Source organism: Dasypus novemcinctus, chromosome 16 (genome assembly GCF_030445035.2).
Source record: "Dasypus novemcinctus isolate mDasNov1 chromosome 16, mDasNov1.1.hap2, whole genome shotgun sequence".
Taxonomy (NCBI): Eukaryota; Metazoa; Chordata; class Mammalia; order Cingulata; family Dasypodidae; genus Dasypus; species Dasypus novemcinctus.
In genome coordinates, this window is record NC_080688.1 from 36,081,582 (window position 1) to 36,106,090 (window position 24,509).

General features: G+C 38.5%; 1 protein-coding gene across 1 annotated transcript in view; it reads left to right on the forward strand.

Moving 5' to 3' along the window:
• Positions 1-15,818: 15,818 nt before the first annotated feature.
• THOC1 (THO complex subunit 1) overlaps positions 15,819-24,509 on the forward strand; it is a 53,225-nt gene continuing 44,534 nt past the window's right edge. Inside the window, exons 1-7 of the mRNA XM_004484213.4 lie at positions 15,819-15,923; positions 18,010-18,083; positions 18,176-18,236; positions 19,405-19,471; positions 22,392-22,510; positions 23,016-23,064; positions 23,460-23,555. Coding sequence (XP_004484270.1) covers positions 15,870-15,923; positions 18,010-18,083; positions 18,176-18,236; positions 19,405-19,471; positions 22,392-22,510; positions 23,016-23,064; positions 23,460-23,555 — 520 coding nt within the window. The 5' untranslated portion in view covers positions 15,819-15,869. The remainder of the gene's footprint in view (positions 15,924-18,009; positions 18,084-18,175; positions 18,237-19,404; positions 19,472-22,391; positions 22,511-23,015; positions 23,065-23,459; positions 23,556-24,509) is intronic.

Consider the following 24,509-nt stretch of genomic DNA (forward strand, 5'->3'; position numbering starts at 1 on the left):
ATGTTCATAGCAGCATTGTTTACTATCGCCAAAAGTTGGAATCAATCCAAATGTCCATCAACAGACGAGTGGATCAATAAAATGTGGTATATACACACAATGGAATACTACTCGGCTGTTAGAACAAATACACTACAATCACATGTGATAACATGGATGAACCTTGAGAATCTTATGTTGAGTGAAGCAACCCAGGCATTGAAGGACAAATACTACATGACCTCAATGATATAAAATAAGCAAACTGCCTCAGAGAGCTAGAGTCCGGAAAAGAGGCTTACAGGAAATCGGGGGGTGGAGGAAGGATGTGAGTTAACGTCTGCAGGGGTGGAATCTGTGATGAGCTGGCGGAAGTTTTGGATCACAGAGTGGTTCAACAATGGCAGCAGAGGAATACTGATATAGGATGTTATTGACAGGATATATATGGTTGACAGGGAGTTATACAGGGCATATGCCCAGGGTATATAGTAATGTCTAGATATACTCATAGTGGAAACAATTAAAAACAACAGCTGGGGGTTACTGGGCCCCTGGCCGGGGGGTCACTGTCGTGGACCCTGGGGGAGCAGTGGCAGTCCCCCAGGTGCAACGGCAAGAACCAGGAAGGAAGGAGGGCCCAACAGTGGGCTCCTGATACTAATGGCTATGCTTTTGAGCCTATACACCTGCAATAAGAATAAGGCCTAGAGTAGCACTGTGCCTGGGAGTTTCCTCCTGACAGCCTTCATGTTACTCAAATGTGGCCACTCTCACAGCCAAACTCAGCATGTAGATGCAGTGCATTCCCCCCAGTGTGGGACATGACACCCGGGGATGAGCCTCCCTGGCACCGAGGGATCACTACCACATACCAGCTGAAGATGCAAGTAGAAAATGACCTTGAATTAAAGGTTGAATACGGATCAGCAGAATATCCCTGTCTACATATAACATGACTTTAAAATGCTGTTTGACCTAATGTAAGGGGGAAATGGAAAGGAGAAATGAGAATATAAGGCTATGAGTCTCTAAAAAAGAGTCTGGAGGTAGTCAGAAGGAATGCCCTTATGCACAACTGAGCAGAGTCTAAGAGACAGATAAAGTAGATACAACCCCAGGTATTGGTTCTTTTGAGGAATAAAGAGACCCACGGGTTCTATGGTCATGGCAGATGGGGTTCACTGCCATGGCAGATGGCCCTTCTTTGGAGCTGGTGTTTCTGCGTGATGGAATTGGACTCATATGGGATCTCTTTTCACAAGACTTGCATGCTACTTTATTGGAATTGTAGTTGGTGCTGGGGTTTTAGATATATTTAGGGGATTTGAATCTCTGGACTGATAATATGACACCCAGGCCCAGAGCCTCAACAGACTTCAGCTCCTACACTTTGATTTATTGGACTTACCCCACTCAGCTAACATTGAGTTGAAGAAGGTCAACCACCACACCATGGGGCCTAGAGTGTCTACAACTGAAAGCAGGAGGATTGCATCCAATATCCATGTGGAATCTAAGCCCCCACTTGACATAGATGTGCAATGGACACAACCAATCCAATGTCCACAGAGAAAATGTGGAATGGGTGTGGGAAGGGTAGCCATGGTGGCTGCTGGGTTTGGGGAATGGGAGGAAGAGATGAGATGTGGAAGCGTTTTTGGGACATGGAGCTGTCCTGGGTAGTGCTTCACGGACAATTACGGGACATTGTAGATCCCCCCAGGGCCCACTGGATGGAATGTGGGAGAGTGTGGGCTATGATGTGGACCATTGACTATGGGGTGCAGTGATGCTCAGAGATGTACTTACCAGGTGCAATGGATGTGTCACGATGATGGGAGAGAGTGTTGCTTTGGGTGGTGTGGGGGGTGGGGGCAGTGGGGTTGAATGGGACCTCATATTTTTTTAATGTAATTTTTAAAAATAAATAAATAATTAAAAAAAAAAGAAATGGAAAAATTCCTAGAAACATATGAACAACCTACACTGACCCTAGAAGAAATAGAAGACCTCAACAAACCAACACAAGTAAAGAGATTGAAACACTCATCAAACAACTCCCCAAAATGAAAAGCCCAGGACCAAATGGTTTCACAGGTGAGTTCTACCAAGCATTCAAAGAAGATTTAATGCCAATCTTACTCAAACTCTTTCAAAAATTGAACAAGAAGGAACACTACCAAAATCATTCTATGAAGCTAATATCACCCTAATACCAAAGCTAGAGAAAGATATTATGAGAAAAGAAAGTTACAGACCCATTTCCCTAATGAATACACATGCAAAAATCCTCAACAAAGTATTTGCTAGTCGAATCCAGTAACAAATTAAAAGAATTATCCATCATGATCAAGTATAAATAGCAGGCATGCAAGGGTGGTTCAACAAAAGAAAATCAATCAGTGTAATATACCACATTAACAAATCAAAGAAGAAAACCACATGATCCTACCAATTGACACAGAAAAGGCATTTGACAAAATACAGCATCCTTTCTTGATAAATATACTACAAAAGATAGGAATTAAAGGAAAGTTTCTCAACACAATAAAGGCCATATATGAAAAACCCACAGCTAACATTGTATTCAATGGAGAAAGACTAAAAGCTTTCCTGTTGAAATCAGGGAAAATACAAGGATGCCCACTGTCACCACTATTGTTCAATATAGTGCTAGAGATTCTAGCTAGAGCAATCAGACAAGAAAAAGAAATAAAAGGCATCCAAATCAGAAAGGCAGAAATAAAATTTTCACTATTCACAGATGATATGATCCTATAACTAGAAAGTCCCAAAAAATCTACAACAAAGCTGCTAAAAGTAATAAATGACATCAGTAGAGTGTCATGATACAAGATCAATATGCAAAAATCAGTGGTGTTTCTATACACTAGTAATGACCAATATGAGAAGGAAGTTAGGAAAAAATTCCATTTACAATAGTGACTGAAAGAATCAAATATTTAGGAATAAACTTAACCAAGGATGTAAAGCACTTGTATTCAGAAAAAAGCAATACATAGCTAAAAGAAATTTTAAAAGACCTACATAATTGGGAGAACATTCATTCCATGCTCATGGATTGGAAGACTGAATATCATTAAGATGTCAATTCTACCCGAACTGATATATAGATTCAATATAATCCTGATAAAAATTCTACCAGCGTTTTTAAAACAAATGGAAAACACAATTATCAAATTTATTTGCAAGGGCAAGGGGCCCTGAATAGCCTGAAACATCTTAAAAAGGAAAAGTGAAGTCAGGGGACTCTCATTTCAAGACTTTAAATCATATTACCTAGCTACAGTGATAAAAACAGCATGATACTGGCATAAAGATAAACACATAAACCAATGGAACCAAATGGATGATTCAGAAACAGACCGTCACATCTATGACCAAGTGATTTTTTTGACAAGCCTGTCAAACCCACCCAGTTTGGGCAGAACATTCTATTCAACAAAAAGTGTTAGAAGAAATGGATAGCCATATGTGAAAGAAAGAGGACCCCTATCTCACACCTTATACAAAAATAAACTCAAATAGATCAAAGACCTAAATACAAAAATTAGAACCATAAAGCTCCTAGAAGAAAATGTAGGAAAATATCTCCAACATCTCATGGGAGATGATGCATTCTTAAACCTTACACCAAAGGCATGAGCAATGAAAGATTAAACCCTTCTGTGATTCAATGGATTTTGTCAAGAAGGCAAAAAGGCAACCCACTCCATGGGAGAAAATATTTGGAAACCACAAATCCAATTAGATCATACAACTCTACAATAAAAGAGCAGGGAAGTGGACTTGGCCCAGTGGATAGGGCATCGATCTACCACATGGGAGGTCCATGGTTCAAACCCTGGTCCTCCTTGAGCCATGTGGAGCTGGCCCATGTGCAGTGCTGATGTGAGCAAGGAGTGCCATGCCACACACGGGTGTCCCCCACGTACGGGAGCCCCACACATAAGGAGTTCACCCTGTAAGGAGAGCTGCCCAGCCTGAAAGAAAGTGCAGCCTGCCCAGGAATAGCACCGCACACACGGAGAGTTGACATAGCAAGATGACACAACAAAAAGAGACACAGATTCCTGTGCCGCTGACAACAACAGAAGCCGACAAAAACAACACGCAGCAAATGGACACAGAACAGATAACTGGGACAATGGGGGGTGGGGGAGGAAGGGGAGAGAAATAAATAAAAAAATAAATCTTTAAAAAAACAAAAACAATAAAAGACCAAACAATCCAATTTAAAAAGGGTAAAAGATTCAAATAGACATTTCTTCAAAGAGGAAATACATGGTGGCCCACACCCCACAGACTCACACCTCTTGAGTCTTCAATATCACAGACTTTCCATCCCTGAATCCATCACACCCTGAGGTCCATCTGAGGTCCTTGAATGTCCTAGCCCTCAATGTTTTCTTTTTTGTTTTTTTTTTTATTATTTCTTTATTTTTTTATTTTTTTTGTCCTGATTGCTAACATTACATTATCTCCTAGTCTTTTCTCCCCTCGTATCCCCCAAAGTCTTTTTTTTTTTTTTTTTTTTTGTCAGTTATTTAGGGGGATTTTTTGTTGTTGCTGTTGTGGTTGTTCTATACCTTTTTTTCTTTTCCTTACTTGTTCCCGTCCCTTTACACACCCACTTTTTCTTTCTTTCTTTCTTCTCTTTTTTTTTTCTCTCTTGTCCCTCATTTTCTTCATATTTTATTTTATCTTAATTATACAATAGGTGCTGAAGGGAACACCTCACATTTGCTGGGTTTCCTCATCCTCCATTGCCTCATTTCTGTGTGACTTGATTTTGGCTACCTACACTATCCCCTTTCCCCTACATCTTGATATCCTCCATCATCTACTGTCTCTCCTATATTCCACCTCCCTTTCTTTGACCCCCAAAGTGTCTAACTCTTAATTTCTAATACCTTTGTTTTGTTTTCTGTCTTTTATCCACTCTTGAAACTATTGCCTTTCTTTTCTCTTTCCCTCTCTCACAAAAACACTAGCTTTTTAATTCATACCATATTCCTCCCATATTCAGTCAACTACCTCATTATAGGTACTCTACCTACTGCTATAACTCTATACAACTTATGTGAATCTAATATCCATCTTCCCAGATCTCATATTGTTGCTCTGTTAACATTTATCACCAATACTACTTTACACTTTTTCCTTGCTTACACAATTGCCTTTCCCTGGCCCTAATACTTTCCTTCAAAGTGAATTCAGCCAGCAATAAGAAATTAGAATAAGAGGAACAAAGTGACAAAGAGAAAATATGACACTTATGCAAAAACAACAGCTAATTAATCCCCAAGACTAGACAAAGAAACTAAGGAACTGATTAAACCCGTCAAGATAAAATGATGACCAGACAGCAACAAAAATCTATAAACCAAACCAGTAATCAGGAAAACATGGCTGAATCCAATGAACAAACTAAAAATCAGGAAGGGGAGCAGAACTTCACACAAGTAATTAAAGATCTCAGAACATATATCACAGACAAATTTAATGAAGTAAAGGAAGAGGTTAACAATATGAAGACAACACTTGGAGGGGAAATTGCAGACATACACAAAAAGATAACAGATATGATGGGAATGAACACCACAGTTCAAGAAATCAAAAATACACTCACAGCAAATAACAGCAGATTAGAAGAGGCAGAGCAGAGAATTAGTCATATGGAAGACAGTACATCGGAAATCAAACAGATAGAAGAATTGATCGATAAAAAGATAGAAAAAATCCAGCTAGGACTTAGGGACCTCAATGACAATGCAAAACACTCAAACATACGTATTATAGGCATCCCAGAAGGAGAAGAGAAGGGAAAGGGGTCCGAAGGAGTGTTGCAGGAAATAATGGCTGAAAACTTCCCAAATCTACTGAAAGAGACAGATGTACATATCCAAGAAGCACAGCACACCTCAATCATCATAAATCCCAACAGGCCCACCCCAAGACACATACTTGTCAAATTATCTAATGCTCAAGACAAAGAGAAAATTCTAAAAGCAGCAAGAGAAAAGAAAACCATCACATACAATGGAAGCTCCATAAGATTAAGTGCTGATTTCTCATCTGAAACAATGGAGGCAAGAAGGCAGTGGTATGATATAGTCAAGGTACTAAAAGAAAAAAATTTCCAACCAAGAATACTCTATCCAGTTAAACTAGCATTCAAAAATGATGGAAAGTTCAAAATATTCACAGATAAACAGAAACTGAAAGAGTATGCCAACAAGAAACCTCCCCTTCAAGAAATTCTAAAGGGAGTTCTGCAGGAAGAAAGGAAAAAACAGGACAGGCAGACTTGGAGGAGAGTGTAAGAGCAACAAAAAAGACAAAGAGAGAAGGAAACAAACAAACAAACAAAATATGACAAACTCAAGGCCAATCAAAATATGGCTAACATAAATAATTCCTTGAAAGTAATAACACTGAATGTCAATGGATTAAACTCACCTATCAAAAGATTCAGACTGGGACATTGGATAAGGAAATATGACCCATCTATATGCTGTCTACAAGAGACACATCTTAGACCCAGAGACTCATGGAGGCTGAAAGTGAATGGTTGGAAAACAATCTTACAAGCAAACAATAACCAAAAAATGGCAGGAGTAGCTATAGTAATATCAGACAAAATAGACTTTAAATGCAAAACAATTGTGAGAGACAAAGAAGGACACTACATATTAGTGAAAGGGACAATCTGTCAAAAAGAACAATCATAAATATTTATGCTTCTAACAAGGGCACCTCTAAATACGTGAGACAAACGCTGGAAAAACTAAGTGGAACAATAGATGCACCTACAATTATAGTGGGGGATTTTAATACACCACTATCAACTCTGGACAGAACATCTCAAAAGAGAATCACTAAAGAAATGAAATATTTGAACAGTATATTAGAGGAGCTGAATCTAATAGACATATACAGGTCATTACACCCAAACACAGCAGGATATACATTTTTCTCAAGTGCACATGGATCATTCTCCAAGATAGACCATATGCTAGGCCACAAAGAAAGGCTTAATGAATTCAGAAAGATTGAAATCATACAAAACATTATCTCTGACCACAGTGGAGTCAAGCTGGAAATCTGCAAGGGCCAGAGGCCCAGATTTCACACCAAGATATGGAAATTAAACAGCACACTCTTAGAAAAACAGTGGGTCAAAGAGGAAACCTCAAAAGAAATCAATGACTACCTTGAAACAAATGATAATGATAACACAACATACCAAAATTTATGGGATGCAGCAAAAGCAGTACTGAGAGGGAAATTTATAGCCATAAATTCACATATCAAAAAAGAAGAAAGAGCAAAAATTGAAGAACTAACTGCACATTTGGAGGAATTAGAAAAAAAACAACAAAGTAATCCAACGGGAAGAAGAAGGAAGGAAATAACAGAGATATGAGCAGAACTAAATGAAATAGAAAATAAGAAAGCACTTGAAAAGATAAACAAGACCAAGAGCTGGTTTTTTTCAGAAGATCAATAAAATTGCCAAACCTTTAGCGAGACTAACAAAAAAAAAAGAGAGAAGATGCAAATACACAAAATAAGAAATGAGAAAGGAGATATCACCACTGACCCTACAGAAATAAAGACTATTGTAAGAGGGTACTTTGAAAAACTATATTCCAACAAAATGACAATTCAGAGGAAATGGACAAATTCCTAGAAACACATAAGCAGCCTATATTGATGAAAGAAGAATTTGATGATCTCAACAAACCAATCACAAGTAAAGAGATAGAATCAGTCATTAAAAACCTCCCAACTAAGAAGAGCCCAGGGCCAGACGGCTTCACAGGTGAATTCTACAAAACATTCTGGAAAGAACTAACACCAATCCTGCTGAAACTCTTCCAAAAAATCGAAACAGAAGGAACATTGCCTAACTCCTTCTATGATGCCAACATTACCCTAGTACCAAAGCCAAACAAAGACACCATAAGAAAGAAAAATTACAGATCAATTTCTCTAATGAACCTAGATGCAAAAATACTTAACAAAATACTTGCTAATTGTATTCAACAACACATTAAACGAATTATACACCACGACCAAGTGGGATTCATTCCAGGTATGCAAGGATGGTTCAACATAAGAAAATCAATCAATGTAATACACCATATAAACAGATTGAAGAAAAAAAAATCACATGATTATATCTATGGATACAGAAAAAGCATTTGACAAAATACAGCATTCTTTCTTGATAAAAACACTCCAAAAGATCAGAATACAAGGAAATTTTTTGAACATGATAAAGAGTATATATGAAAAACCTACAGCAAACATCGTTTACAATGGAGAAATCCTAAAATCCTTCCCTCTAAAGTCAGGAACAAGACAAGGATGCCCACTGTCTCCCCTTCTATTTAACATTGTCTTAGAAGTACTTGCTCGAGCACTGAGGCAAGAACCAGATATAAAAGGCATTCAAATTGGAAAGGAAGAAGTTAAAATTTCATTATTTGCAGATGACATGATCCTATACATGGAAAATCCTGAGAGGTCTAAAACAAAGCTTCTAGAACTCACAAATGAGTTTAGTAAAGTCACAGGTTATAAGATCAATGAGCAAAAATCAGTAGCATTTCTGTACACCAATAATGAGCAAGATCAGGAGGAAATCAAGAAACAAATACCATTCACAATAGTAAATTAAAAAATCAAATATTTAGGAATAAATTTAACAAAAGATGTAAAAAACTTATACACTGAGAACTATACAAGACTGTTCAAGGAAATCAAAGAAGACCTAAATAAATGGAAGACTATTCCTTGTTCATGGATAGGAAGACTAAATATTATTAAGATGTCTATCCTACCAAAACTGATCTACTCATTCAATGCAATCCCAATAAAAATCAACACAGCCTTCTTTAAGGAACTAGAAAAACTAACTATGAAATTTATTTGGAAAGGAAAGAGGCCCCGTATAGCCAAAGACTTATTGAAAAAGAAAAACGAAATTGGAGGAATCACACTTCCTGACTTCAAAACATACTACAAAGCTACAGTAGTGAAAACAGCATGGTATTGGCATAAGGAGAGACACACAGACCAATGGAATCGAATTGAAAGTTCTGATATAGAACCTCATGTATATAGCCATATAATATTCGATAAAGCCACCAAACCCTCTCAACTGGGAGAGAATGGCCTATTCAACAAATGGTGCCTGGAACTGGATATCCATATGTAGAAGAATGAAAGAGGATTACCATCTCACACCTTATACAAAGATCAACTCAAGATGGATCAAAGACCTAAATATAAGAGCCAAGACCATAAAGATCTTGGAAAGCAGTGTAGGGAAACATCTACAGGACCTTATAATAGGAAATGGCTTCATGAACATCACTCCAAACGCACAAGCAGCAAAAGAACAAATAGATAAATGGGACTTCCTCAAAATTAAAGCCTTCTGCACCTCAAAGGAGTTTGTCAAGAAAGTAAAAAGGGAACCCACACAATGGGAAGAAATATTTGGCAACCATATACCCGATAAGAGACTTATAACTTGCATATATAAAGAACTCCTATATCTTGAAAATAAAAAGAAAAACAACCCATTTAAAAAATGGGGAAAAGATTTAAACAGACACTTCTCCAAAGAAGAAATACAAATGGCTAAAAAGCACATGAAAAAAATGCTCCAAATCTTTAGCTATCAGGGAAATGCAAATCAAAACTACAATGACATACCATCTTACTCCCATAAGATTGGCAGCAAGAAAAAAAACAGAAGAATACAAATGCTGGAAAGGATGTAAAGAAATGGGAACACTCATCCACTGCTGGTGGGAATGCAGAAGGATCCAACCATTCTGGAGGACAGTTTGGCGGTTGCTCAAAAAACTAACCATAGATTTGCCATATGATCCAGCAATAGCACTGCTGGGTATATACCCGGCAGAACTGAAAACAAGGACACAAACCAATATGTGCACACCAATGTTCATAGCAGCATTGTTCACTATTGCCAAAAATTGGAATCAACCCAAATGCCCATCAACAGATGAGTGGATCAATAAAATGTGGTATATACATTCAATGGAATACTACTTGGCTTTAAGAACAAATACACTACAAACACATGTGATAACATGGATGAATCTTGAGAACCTTATATTGAGTTAAGCAACCCAGGCATTGAAGGACAAATACTACATGACCTCAATGATATGAAATAAGCAAGCTGCCTCAGAGAGCTAGAGACTGGAAGATAGGCTTACAGGAAATTGGGGGGTAGAGGAAGGATGTTAGCTGACATCTACATGGACAAAATATGATAAACTGGCGGTAAGTATGTGCACAAGGAAGAGATAAAATGGGGGCATAGGGTTACCTTTGGGTGGGGCTTTGTGGGTTTGAGGGGGGCTAGGGATGGGCGGATGGGTAATATTGCCCAAGAAATTGGGGGGAGGGAGGGGCAACATATGAACACAGGAGATTCTCAGGTGTTGGTTGAAAGTAAAATGCTGAGGAAACCTTTTCAAAATATAATTAGGAGGGTTACCTGTTTAGGATGCTCGGAGGGGATGGTCTGACGCGGGACGGACTCCTGGGGAGTGTCTGAGTGCTCATTTTGCCAGAGTGGGTTATACCATTGGGTAGAGACCCATATAATGAGAGTGAAGGTAGACCCATATCCTGGGGAGGACTAATGCCATCAAATAGAGGGAACTGTATCTCTCAAGAGAAAGGGTGGCTCCCAGGGCATTAGGGCAGTTGAGCAAGTCAAGCCCTCAACACTGTTGCAAGTATCTCTGAACATGGTGAACATGGCTCCTCAAGAAATGAAGATTGACTGTCACTGTGGGCCCCAAGGGGAGGGGGAAATAGATATTGAATAGATGGAACCAAAGTAAATGCGAGGGCAAAAGAAGTGTTTCACAAGAGTACACAAGGATGGATATAAAACATGTAATATCACACCAAAAACATATAGGGGATGACAGACTAATAATGTAAACCATAATGTAAAACATAGGATAACTAAAAAATTTAGAAAACTGTATAGCCTAAAGTATAAACCACAATGTAAACACAAATGTCACCTTGTTTGAAAGCTATTGTCTCAATATCTGTACATCAGTTTCAGTAAATATGATATGAATAAGTTAAAAGATTATCACTGTGGAAGGGAAAAGGTTTTATAATGGGTATGTGGGAGTACTGTATATTGTATGTATGAATTACTGTGATCTAAGGCTCTTGTGAAGAGAAGCTCAATAATTAGGAAAAAAGGAAAGAAAAAGATAGGATGTAGAATTTTTCCAAATCAATATGTATTCTGTATCTAACCTTTAAACTCATTGCTATATTCCATATTACTAGTAAGGGAACCTGACATTATATTGGGCTTCACTTTTCAGGAAGTTTTGGATCACAGAGTGGTTCAACAATGGCAGCGGAGGAATACTGGTATGGGATGTTATTGACAGGCGATACATGGTTGACAGGGAGTTATACAGGGCATGTGTCCAGGGTGCATGGAAATGTTTGGATATACTCATAGTGGAAACAATTAAAAACAACAGGTGGGGGGGGGTACTGGGTTACTGGCCGGGGGGGAGCTCTGTCGTGGTCCCTAGGGGAGCAGTGGCAGTCCCCCAGGTGCAATGGTAAGGACCAGGAAGGAATGAGGGTCCAACAGTGAGCCCCTGATACTAATGACTATACTTGTGAGCCTATACACCTGAAATAAGAAAAAGGCTTACAGCAGCACTGTGCCTAAGAGTTCCCTCCTGACAGCCTCCGTGTTACTCAAATTTGGCCAGTCTTGAAGCCAAACTCAGCATGTAAATGCAATGCCTTCCCCACAGCGTGGAACATGACACCCGGGGATGAGCCTCCCTGGCACCGAGGGATCACTACCAAGTACCAGCTGATGACATAACTAGAAAATGACCTTGAATTAAAGGTTCAACGCGGACCAGCAGAATATCCCTGTCTACATATAATAAGAGGAGTTTAAAATGCTGTTTGACCTAAAGTAAGGGGGAAATGGAAAGGACAAATGAGTTCATATGGCTATGAGTCTCTAAAAAAGAGTCTGGAGGTTGTCAGAAGGATTGCCCTTATGCACGCCTGAGCAGAGTCTCAGAGACAAATAAAGTAGATACAACTCCAGATATTGGTCCTTTTGAGGGCTAAAGAGACCCACAGGTTCTATGGTCATGGCAGATGGGGTTCACTGCCATGTCATTGGCCTTCTTTGGAGTTGGTGTTTCTGTGTGATGGAACTGGACTCAGATGGGATCTCTTTTCACAAGCCTTTCATGCTACTCTATTGGAATTGTAGTTGGTGCTGGGGCTTAAGATATATCTAGGGGATTTGAATCTCTGGACTGACAATATGATAGCCAGGCCCTGAGCCTCAACAGACTTCAGCTTCTACACTCTGATTTATGGACTTACCCCACTCAGCTAACATGGAGTTGAAGAATGTCAACCACCACACCATGGAGCCTAGAGTGCCTACAACTGAAAGCAGGAGGATTATATCCAATATCCATGTGGAATCTAAACCCCCTCTTGACATAGATGTGGAATGGACACAACCAAGCCAAGGTCCACAGGAAAGGAGGAATACAGTAAGGATCAGAGTGGACTCAATGATATCCTATTCATGAACTATTGTGGTTAATAATCAAGAAAATGTGGCATTGGTGTGGAAAAAGTGGCCATGGTGGCTGCTGGGTGCGGGGAATGGGAGGAAGAGATGAGATGTGGAGGCATTCTCGGGACTTGGAGTTGTCCTGGGTGGTGCTCCAGGTTCAATTGCCGGACGTTGTATGTCCTCCCATGGCCCACTGGATGGAACGTGGGAGAGTGTGGGCTATGGTTTGGAACACGGGACATGGGGTGCAGCGATGCCCAGAGATGTACTCACCAGACGCAATGGATGTGTCATGATGATGGGGAGAGTGTTACTGTGGGGGGAGTGGTGGGGTAGGGGTGGTGGGGGTGAATGGGGACCTCATATTTTTTTAATGTAATATCTTTTAAAAAATGAATAAATTGAGTAGAATTTGGGAAAAAAAAAGAAAAGAAAATATACATCCAAACTCCCATGCACCCTGAATACAAATGTAAATAAAATTCAAATGCAACTTCAAAAAAAAAAAAAGAGGAAATACAAATAGCCAAAAAGCATATAAGAAAATGTTTAATACCACTATTAAGTAAATTCAAATCAAAACGAATATGAGGTAACATCTCATACTGCATCTAATAGCTATTATTAAAATGACAAGTAATAAGTGCTGGAGAGGATGCGGAGAAATTGGAACACTCCTTCACTGCTGGTGGGATTGTAAAATGGTGCAGTCGCTGTGGAAGACAGTTTGGCCATTCCTCGGGAAGCTAAATACAGTACTATATGATACAGCAATTTATCAACTAGGAATATATCCAGAAGAACTGAAAACTCTGACATGAACAGACATCTGCACACTGATGTTCACAGCAGTTATTCACAATTGCCAAAAGATGGAAACAACCTAACTGTCCATCAACCAATGAATAAATAAACAAAATGTGTTATATACATATGATGGAACACCATGCTGTAGTAAGAAGAAATGAAATTGGGATACGTATGATAACATGGATGAATCTTGAAGACAATATGCTAAGTGAAATACGCCAGACACAAAAGGACAAATATTGCATGATCTCACCAATATGAACTAAATATGAAGAATAAACACATAGAGTTAAAACCTAGAGTATAGGTTATTAAGAGACAAGAGGAGCGCTGTGATGTACTGATGCTTAACGTATGTAGAAGTTTTAGTTAACTTGACTGTAAAAGTGTGGAAATTGATAGAGTTGATGGTAAAACATTATAGTGAGTAGCACCTGGTTTATAAATGGGATTGTGACTAAAAAAGGGTAGTCCAGGGATGTGTATTAGTCAGCCAAAGGGGTGCTGATGCAAAACACTAGAAATCTGCTGGGCGTTATAAAGGGTATTTATTTGTGGTAGGAGCTTACAGTTACCAGGCCATAAAGCATAAGTTACTTTCCTCACCAAAGTCTATTTCGACATGTTGGAGCAAGATGGCTCCTGACGTCTGTGAGGGTTCAGGTTTCCTGGGTTCCACTGTTTCCTCCACAAGGTCAGCTGTAGACTATCAGGCAAATGGCTCTGTCCATTTCCCCCGGGCTCCAGTTAAGACTTCAGCATCAAACTCCAATATCGAAACTTCAACAACAGAAACCTCAACTCTGTTCTTTGCCATGCTTTTTATCTGCCATGCCCTTGGTGGGTGGGGACTCAATGCCCTAATCATAACTCAATCATGCCCAGGTACAGATCAGATTACAAGCATAATCCAATATTTCTTTTTGGAATTCATCAATAATATTAAACTGCTACAGGATGTAAATGTCAATTGAAAGAAAGCTAGAGAACAATCTAGGGGCTGAATAACACAGTGAACCCAGAGATGGATGAGAATTGTGGTTAATAATGCAAATGCAACAATGTTCTTCTGTGAACTAGAATGGATGTATGACACTATTGAAGGGTGTTGGGAATGTAGAAAAGCACGGGAAAAATACAATTAATGTAACTTATGGACTATAGGTAACAGCAATACTGTAATATTCGTGCATAAATGCCAAAGATGTACTGTGTTAATAATTGGGGGATATGGAAAAAACATGCCAAATGTATACTATTGACCATAATTAGTGGTAATAGTCTGATAATATTATCTCATAATCTGTAACAAATGTTCCACAACCGTGTGGTGTTTTAGCAAAGGGGTGCTGTATGGGAATTCTACACATGTGCATAATTCACAACTTAGATAATAATATATATATATATTTTTAAATAGCCCGCAATGCTCCAGGTGGCCATTACTATTCACAATCCCCACTTAGTAAGTTATCTTTTTGTTAGCTTCCTGTGTAACTACTGGATAATGGTACAAGGTACAGTGTGCCTAGCATTCTTCATTAATGTACATGCGATGGATTAAGAGCTGGCAGGAAGTTCCCCGCGTTTAGATCCTTGCTTCTTTCCCCGCAGCATAGCCGCAATGGTTTCCCATTGGGCAAGTTTCTTCTGCGAGAGGAAGTGAGAAAGAAAACTGCTGAGGCACGGTTTTGCAAGGGTTTCCTCTGCCCTGGACACAGCGCCATCCGATTTCCAAGCAGCGCGCCGAGTACTCCATTCCCCCTAGGTCTTTCTCTTTCATTACGGAACTATGTGCCTGCAAAGTCAACTGGTTCAAGAGTTAAGGGCAGTAGTAATACTTATATCGCTTTACAGCTTAAGATGCATTTATTATTTCACTCGAGCTTTTCAAGAGCTCTGTGAGGTAAATATTACTCCCCTTTCACAGAAGAGGGAATTGCTCATGAGCTACAGGACTGATGATGCTCAAATCTGGAGTCTGCCACCACTCCGAATCTTAAATTTCAGGGAGACTAACTACAGCCCGGCGGTCGCGGCAACTACCAATACTTCCTCAGCCCAGCGCTTCCCCAGAAAACCCACCCACCTCGGTGACCCATCTAAGACCGTAGCCAGCCTCCTCCACCTGGAAGCAGGTGCGCGATCCTGCCTGTCGGGCGAGGCAATCCACACTCCCTAATCCCCAAATTCAAATTCCAGAACCCGGATTAGGAACGCTTGGCTGACTCAGGATTCCACCGCCCCCTTGAATTTAGTCACCACGGAACCTCCCAACTCTTCTAGCCCGCCCCTTCGCTCGCAGGCCGCTCTAGCCCGGCGCGGAACCGGCACTCTCGTTGCTCCCAGTCTGACGTCATCGGCGGGCGCCACGGCGCGGTGGCGGGCACGCGCCCCCGGGAAGATGTCTCCGACGCCGCCGCTTTTCAGTTTGCCCGAAGCGCGAACGCGGTTTACGGTGAGCCTCAGTGGAGGGAGGCTGTGGGCCTGACTGGGCGCTCTTCTTTACCCTTTTGTCCCTCAGATTACTTGACTTTTCCTCGGGGTTAAAGCAGGACCAAAATTGGGTACGCCGCGGCGCCTGCTCCTGGCCCCGTCGGTCGCTGGGGGTTAGGGAGCGGGCGGGTGCCAGGACCCTGCGGGCGGGTGCCGGGCCCTGCGCTCGGGGCGCCTCTGCGCTGTGCGCGGAGAGTTCACCCGCAGGGTGCCTCCGGTCCGGTCCATCTCCTCAGTAGTGCTCACTTAGCAGGACAGGTGTCTTCAGAACTGGAAGAGGAGCTGCCTAGACGGGAGGGAGGGAGGGGTTTCAGCCCAGATAGCCGGCTCCCGCCCTGCCTCCTAAGCTGCCTATTTACCATCCTTTAACATCTCACTCCTGAGAGAGAAAGTGATTGTACCCAAAGTGGGAAAAGGCGAACAGATCAGCTTGAAAAGGGTTACCAGGTGCCATTTCATTCTTGTACCTTGGGGAAGGATAGTTTGAGCATTTGGGAAACAACTTACAGAGCGCTTTCATGTGCTGATTTAACTCTTAGAATAACACTATGAAGTAGACTATTTTATTATCCTTGATATAGATATAGCAGCTCATACCCAGAAAAAGTTGTGATTTACTTCACAGGTTTTTCTGACTCCAGACCCGGTGCTCTTTTTATGTTGCCCATCACAGCCCCCGGTATAAGGAAACACTGTTCTAAGTAGTTTGAATTCGTCTCCAGCATATGCATCAATATTTTAACGCACGATTCAACTACTCGGATATTTATACTGTGCTTAGCTAAGCTACAGTGATGTTCGAATGACAATTCTGTGAAAGAAAATTGATTTTTGTCAGTTCTCTTATTTGCAGGGCTTATATTTTCATACAGTGTAGGATATAGTGTTATATATAGGATATTTAACTCATGTAGTGTTTTCTTTTAACAGATTATGCCTTGTTTATGTTCTCAGAACCATTTTCCTTGAGTGCATTTTTCTGTAATCCCTGGTGCTCTGAAATTCTGTTAAGAGTAACTGTTAGGAATATCCAAGATCATATGAGGCCTGGAGGGACCATTTAATTTGAGATCATCTAGTCCAGTGCTTCTCAAGCTTTAGTGTGCAGTGGGATCATCTGGAGATTTTGTTAAATGCAGCTTTTGGTTCAGTAATGTGACTGGAGAGTCTGCATTTCTAACAAATTTCCTGTTGATGCCCTTGCTGCTGGTGGTAGTAAGGATTCACTGCTGAGGCAAATGAAGCACAGAGATTCAGGGATATGGCCAAGATTACACAGACTAATAGTGACAGAGCTAGGAATGGACATTTCCAGTATATATCTAACTCCTATAGGGTAAAAAAGTGACTTTCCAGGTGTATGTGAATTTTCACAGGATGAATGACTTTACAGTATTTTTGTCTTGAAATTATGACTGCTTTCAGACAGTCAGCCGGTATTTATTCAAGGCCTTATCGTGTGTCAGGGATTGTTCTGAGTAAGCAATCTGGAAGTAATAGGACTTGAAATGGGTCTTGACAAGTGGATAGAATTTGGATAGGTGGGAAGATTTCGTGAATGTGTGATTACTAAAGAGTCAGTTTGATAGAAAATGATGAAAAAAATGGCTAGACTTAAGGTTTCGAGAGTAGTGGGAAATAAGATTGTGCAGATTGAGTAGGATACCATTATCAAGGACCTTGACAGAAAAGTATGAAAGCTCAAAACCAGAACGTATGAAGAAGGAGCCATTTGAAGATTTTTTTTAAAAAATGGGAATACTTATCATGAAGGTGATATTTAAAGGGATTGTGGGAGGGGAAACCTGGAATGAGAGAAAGGTTTTGCTAGGAAGCTCTTACCAGGTTTAAAGTGATAAGAGTCTATAAGTTAGTGGCATTTGGAATAGGTTTAATAAACCAGTTTTTCAGTAAAGACTAATATACCAGGGTATTTTTTTTCCCAGGTGTGAAATTTTTAGTTAGAAAAACATGTTGAGTTTTATTGACAAATGTTTTTCAGTAAATAAGCAAAAGTTTTATACTTTTTGCCATTTTAATTTTTCTAGAAGTCTACCAGGGAAGCCTTGAACAACAAAAATATCAAGCCATTGTTAAATACGTTCAGCCAGCTACCTGGCAGGTAAGTCCTTGATATCCAAGAAAGATGCTTTTCTGAATCTTTATACGTACCTGAGCTGTTTTAAAAATGAGGTTGTCTTTTATTTTTAATAGTGAAAATGAAAAAAAATGTACTCTTGACCAAGCTTTCAGAGGGGTTCTAGAAGAAGAAATTGTAAGTATGTTTTTCCTTATTCCGTGTTAAAAATATTTCTGGCAAATTAATAAATCATGTGTTACTTTAAATATTGCTTTATTTTTAGAATAGAAATTTAAGCATGATTATTTTTTTCTGGAGGGATCTTGCTACTTTGTGAAAGTTGACTCAATCATAGTAAAGGAATTATGTAATAATTAAGGATTTTGACAGCACAGGTGCTTTAAAGGGTCTGGTTTAAAAATGAAGAAGAGCCTTCTCTAAGTGAGTAGAAGAAACATTGACCTGAGATTTTACTAAACCAGAGAGGTTGAAGGTGGACCCTCTCACTTTGCTTATAATCAGTGACACATCCTGTAGTAGCTTGGAAGGTCTAGTCCAAGGACATCCAGAATGAGATCTAGGATTCCAGGCCCTTATCTTCCTGTGACATTTTCCCCATTAGTTAGCATACATAAATAACTAGAGCCCATCCATCTTCAGTAGAGAATTTTAAACCCTGCTAGTGGTACAACATAAAGAAAGGAAAGGAAAAGTTGCAACAGTTTGTTCTTGGTTAAGTGGAGGTCAGGTCCCAAAAAACTAAATTCCCTTCTAATGGTCACAGTGTCCTTCTCTCTGACAATTCTGGATCAAAATTTATTCTTTCTTCTCCATACCTGTTCTGAGGCATTGGACAAGTTACTTTGCTTTACTGAGCTTCAGTTTCATTTGTAAGCAGTGATAATAACATTCTTTCAAGGTTTTGTAAAGGAACACTTGTGAGCATTCAGTAGATAATGGTGATTATAATTATAGAAACCAAACACTACCTCTCTCCTATTAAAACCCTCCCTCGGACATTGATACCCAATACCACTAATTTCTCTGTCCCTGCTGCGCCGTTGATCGAGTTATAGACTCAGCACCTCTGTACTTGATTAGTTTACAGCCTAAAACATGCTGATGTAATCATTTGGATCACTGGCTTTTGAGTGAGTGACCTGTTTATTACTTAACATTAGTGACTTTTATCTTTTACTGTCCATTTTTTGGATCTTCATTTTTGAGAGTAATTTCATCTATAAGAAGTACTTTTACCCTGTATTTATGATAATCAGCTTATTGTCAGAGGGTATTTTTTTTTTTGATCAAATAAGTATAAATTCTTGTCCTTAAATTAAACTGTTTTCTCTTCTCTTGGTAGATAAACCATTCATCATGTGAAAATGTTTTAGCTATTATTTCTCTTGCTATTGGGGGAGTAACAGAAGGTAAGTATGTTTGTTTTTAGTTATCCTGAACATGACATGCTTTATTTAAAATTTCTTCTTCTCATATCCCTCCACCTATTGAATTTTGTTTATTCCTCAAGCTCTGCTTGACTCCCAGCTTTGCCATGAAGTTGTCCCATTGAATTCAGTTCACAGTTACTTCTCATACTTCTTATGCAGCACACATTTTGGCACATTTATTGTTTTGTTCAATAAATAACTATTTATTGAGCATTTGCTGTGTGCCTGGTACTGAGCTAGGGCTCAGAGATTCAATGGTGAATAAAACATATTCCATGTCAATAAGGAGCTATTGGCTAATGGGGAAAAACAGATAGGTAAATGTATTACTGTATGGCATAAGTACTGTGGTTGAAGTGGGAATGAAGCGTTTTAGAAGAATAGAGGAATCTAAACTTTAAAGTCTAAAGGAATTAGAAAAAGTCTTAGAAAAGAAACTGTAATATGGTACCTGGGACATGAGAGATAGTGAGTTTGTAAGGCAGAAACAAAAGGAAATAGCTTTGCAAAGACAAAGTTCAGAATGGCTGGAGAAGTATGTGAAAAGGAAAAGTGAAAGGATAATGAGAGAGTGGTAGGAAAGAGACAGAAGGGGTAGGCTAGGGTTATTTGTAAAGACCGTGTATGCCATGCCAAAGAGGAGCTATGGAAGAATTGGATTGATTGGGTAGGGGACTAATAATAAACAGTGCCTTACACATAGTAGGAGCATGTTAAATATTTGCAGAAGGAAGGAATTAGAGTTTGCCAGCACTCTTCTTTGGCCAATTTGATTAAAGTACATTAAAAGTATTTGATTTAAATACTCATTTGATTGAGTATAACCTTGGTTGAATGTTGTAAATAAAGATTTAAATGCCTCTTCAGTGGGAAAATTTCTTGAGAGAGATTATTATTGTGTTGTATTGTTTATGTGACATATTTTCAAACATTGCCCATGAATATGTTTTGTCAAATTTAACTCTGCTATTCAGGCACTTTCCTGTATGTAAAACATAAAAAATGCCATCCTTAAAAATCTTATAGTCTAGATAACAAAGGTAAGTGGTTAAGATGTATTAAATACTGTAATAGAATCATGTACAGTGTGCTTCAGAAGCAAAGGTACTCTATGCTTTGTAAGATGGAATAGGGATTCACTACGTGCTAAAGAGGGAGCAAAAACATTGTAAACAAAACCATGACAATATTAACATAGCAAGGTGATGGGGGACTGAGGAGGGGCTATATGTGGCCAAAGTGAAAGTGAAACAGAGGTCATTGCAGAGGCTGGTGCACAGGTGGTAAAAGTTCCAGGGGATTCGGCTGTAACCCAGTGGTTCCCACTCTTGCCAGCTCATCAGAATCATCAGGGAATCTCTTATTTTTAAATGAGATTCTCAAGCCCTACTTAGTTCTACTGAATCAGAATCTCTGGGGGCAGAATCAAGAAAATGTTTTTAAGTTCTATATGAAGTATGAGTTAATGTATGCTAGACTATACTGCAATTATATGTATCTGTTAGATCGCTTGGATGTACCGCACACATCGAATCTATGTGCTGTAAAGGACTTCAGAGATTGTCTACTCCAGTCTCATCTCTGGTGCCTAGCCTGACTACCCTCTGTAACATCTCTGGCACGTGGCCATCCAGCCTCTGCTGGAAACTGTCCATTGAGGGGAGCTTACTGTTTGATTCCTTTGTTAGACAGTTCTGATTATCATAAGGTTGCCCTTGTATTGAGTTGAAATCTGCTGCCCTAGTTCTACTCATTGGTTCTAAGCAGTGTCCTTCTTAAATGTAACAGCCAAATTGAACATCATACTCCTAATGTGATCTTACCAAGACAGAGTAGAGCTGAAAATACTACTTCTTTTTTCTGAAATACTATATTAATGCAGTATTTCTGACCTCCAGTGCCCCTAGATGTTTTTCATATACCATCCTTAAGTGGTTAACTTTTCTTAAACATCTAACAAGTGTAATAAATACCCACTGACTCAAAGTAGAAGGAAGAATGAGCAAGGGGATAAAAATATTTTTAGTCTAAATGACCTTTTTCTTAAGAAAAGTCATTGCTTTACTTAAATAACATTGATTTTAGAGATAAACAGTAACTTTCTACTTTGCCATTCTCTCCCCTGAAACAATACTATTATTTTAAGCATTTAATCATTGTTGAAATCAGCATCAAACCTTTCTGTTATCTTTATAAGTTTGGCTTTTCAAATCACAGATAATTTAGCCACATTACAGAATATCTGGAAAAATAAAAAAGGTACAATACTGGTCATAAATCCTCTACTTAAAAAAAACTGCCATTCATTTTGGTATGTGGTTTTAGTTTCTCTCGTCTTTCAAAACTTTTTTATTGTTTTAACCATAGTATGCATAGAATTTTCAAATCCTGCCTTTCTCAATTTAAATTATATCATAAGCATTTTTTCCAAGTTATTATAGTCATTATAACCATCATTTTTAATTGGCTGCATTATATTCTTTTGAATAGCTTAGTGGTGAAGAAAACAAACTGGAGCCAAACTGCCTGGGTTCATATCCCAGCTCTACCACTTACTGGCTCTATGTTATTTAACCTCTCTTTGTCTGAATAATTACCTCATAGGAGTAAATTTATTAGTGTGTATGAAGTACTTAGTGTGCCTGACATATAGTAAATGCTCTAGACTGTTATCAAAAATTATCATCACATCATTATAATTGAGTGCATGTATCAAAAATTATTTAAGTATGTCCCATTTTTTGGGCCTTTAGATTGCTTCCATCTCTTGTCCTTTTATTATAAAGTCTTATTATGAGTGACTAAATGTACCTTTAAAGATATTCTTCAGAATTATTTTTCATAGGCTATTTTACTGTACTATTTTAAAAATTTTAAACTGGTTGTGCTCCACTTGAAGGTATTTGTACTGCATCTACACCTTTTGTATTGTTGGGAGATGTTTTGGATTGTCTTCCTTTGGATCAATGTGATACAATATTCACTTTTGTGGAAAAAAATGTTGCTACTTGGAAATCAGTAAGTGTCTTAATTTCTTTTACTGCTAAAATTGTCTCTCTTTAGATCCAGATTTCTGAGGGCAGTTGTTTTTTTCCTCTTATATTTCTAATATTGCTGATTCCAAAAGTTTGTCCCTATGAAAGGCCTATGGACTGTGCTTTTTTGGCAGAGTGCGGTAACAGTCATGTGTGGAGGAAAACTTTGAAGTGCAAAGTTTGATTAAGTAGTAGCAATAAACTTTAAAATGTGTGCTTTCACATGTTTAAGATAGTTATTTCGTATCATAGATAGTTATCTTTGATATAAGAAAGTATTTTTATTTCATTGAAAATGATATTTGCTTTAAAAAATGAAATGACAAAAAGAAATTAAAAAGCAACAATAACTACAAAAAAAAAAAAAAGAAATGGCATAGTGGATTCTAGTGCAAGTTAGTGTTCTTTAATATTTTACTTCCGATGACTTATTTTTGAAGGATAGGTTAACAACTGAACAATTGTAATAATTTCTGTCTTAATTTCAGAATACATTCTATTCAGCTGGGAAAAATTATTTACTACGTATGTGCAATGGTAAGTAACTCAGTGGGAAGTAACTTTTTAAAAATATAAATATGGCTAGAAAAACAGTTTGACTTAGACATCAGTGGTAAAATTTCAAATAGAGTAGTACCTTCATTTTTAAGTCACAGTCTGATTTATTTAAACTAATATTCATTTCAATTTAAACGGTTTCTACTTTAGGTATAAACTTAAGAAAAGTGAAAAAATTCAGTAAAGCTTATCTTGCCCATTCTCAACTTGTTTTATTCCTAGTTTTTAAATACTTTTTGGGACAACAGTTTCTACCTCCATTTTGAGAACTACTGCTTTAGGAAAATACTCCTGACAAACTAGTTAAGAAACTTAGGTATGGTTTTAATATAGAATGATCTCTTCAGTGTAACCTTCATTCCATATATTTTTAGATCTCCTAAGAAGATTATCTAAATCCCAGAATACAGTCTTCTGTGGACGAATTCAACTCTTTTTGGCTAGGCTTTTCCCTTTATCTGAAAAATCAGGTAAGCTTTTGTACATTATATTCTTTGATGGAAAATCTTTTCCAGTTTTTAATGGATTATTTTCTGCCATAATGATAATGAGAAAAATGGTTCTCAAATGTTGGAAGATATAATAGAAAATTGCCACTTTATTTTATTTTGCGTATAAATAATTACCCCAGTCCTAGTGTCTAATATGTGAACAAAGTCATTTTTTGTTTAAGTTCAAAGCTTATTAATGAAAATGTGCAGTTGAATCACTGTGAAACAGTGTCTGTATTTCATTTCTTAGTGTATGCCTATTTTCCTGCTGTTATTTTCTCCCTCAATCACTACTATTTAGCCACGGTTTATATGTTTATTTTAATTAGTTCGTTAGTTATTAGGAGGTACTGGGGGTTGAACCCGGGACCTCATACATGGGGAGCAGGTGCTCAACCACTTGAGCTACATCTGCTCCTAACCATGTTTATTTAGTTTCATTTTAAAAATTTTTATGGTGGTAACATATATATAATATAACATTTCACCTTTAACCAATTTCAGATATACAATTTAGGGGTGTTCCATTACATTCACAGTGTTCTGCTAGCAATACCACCATCCATTACCAAAACTTTTCCATCACCCCAGAAAGAAACTCTGTACCAGTTAAGCATTAACTTCCCATTTCCCACCCCCACCCTGGTACCTTGTGATCTACTTTTTGTCTGTGAATTTGCATATTGTTATTTTATATCAGTGAGATCATACAACATTTGTCCTTTTTTGTCTGGCTTATTTCATTTACCGTGATGTCTCAAGATTCATCCATGTTGTAACATGTATCAGAACTTTCCTTTTTATGGCTGAATGATATTCCATGGTACGTCTATACCACATTTTGTTTACCCAGTCATCCATTGATGGACACTTGGGATGCTTCCACTTTCTGGTTTCTGTGAATAATGCTGCCATGAACATTGGTACAGTACC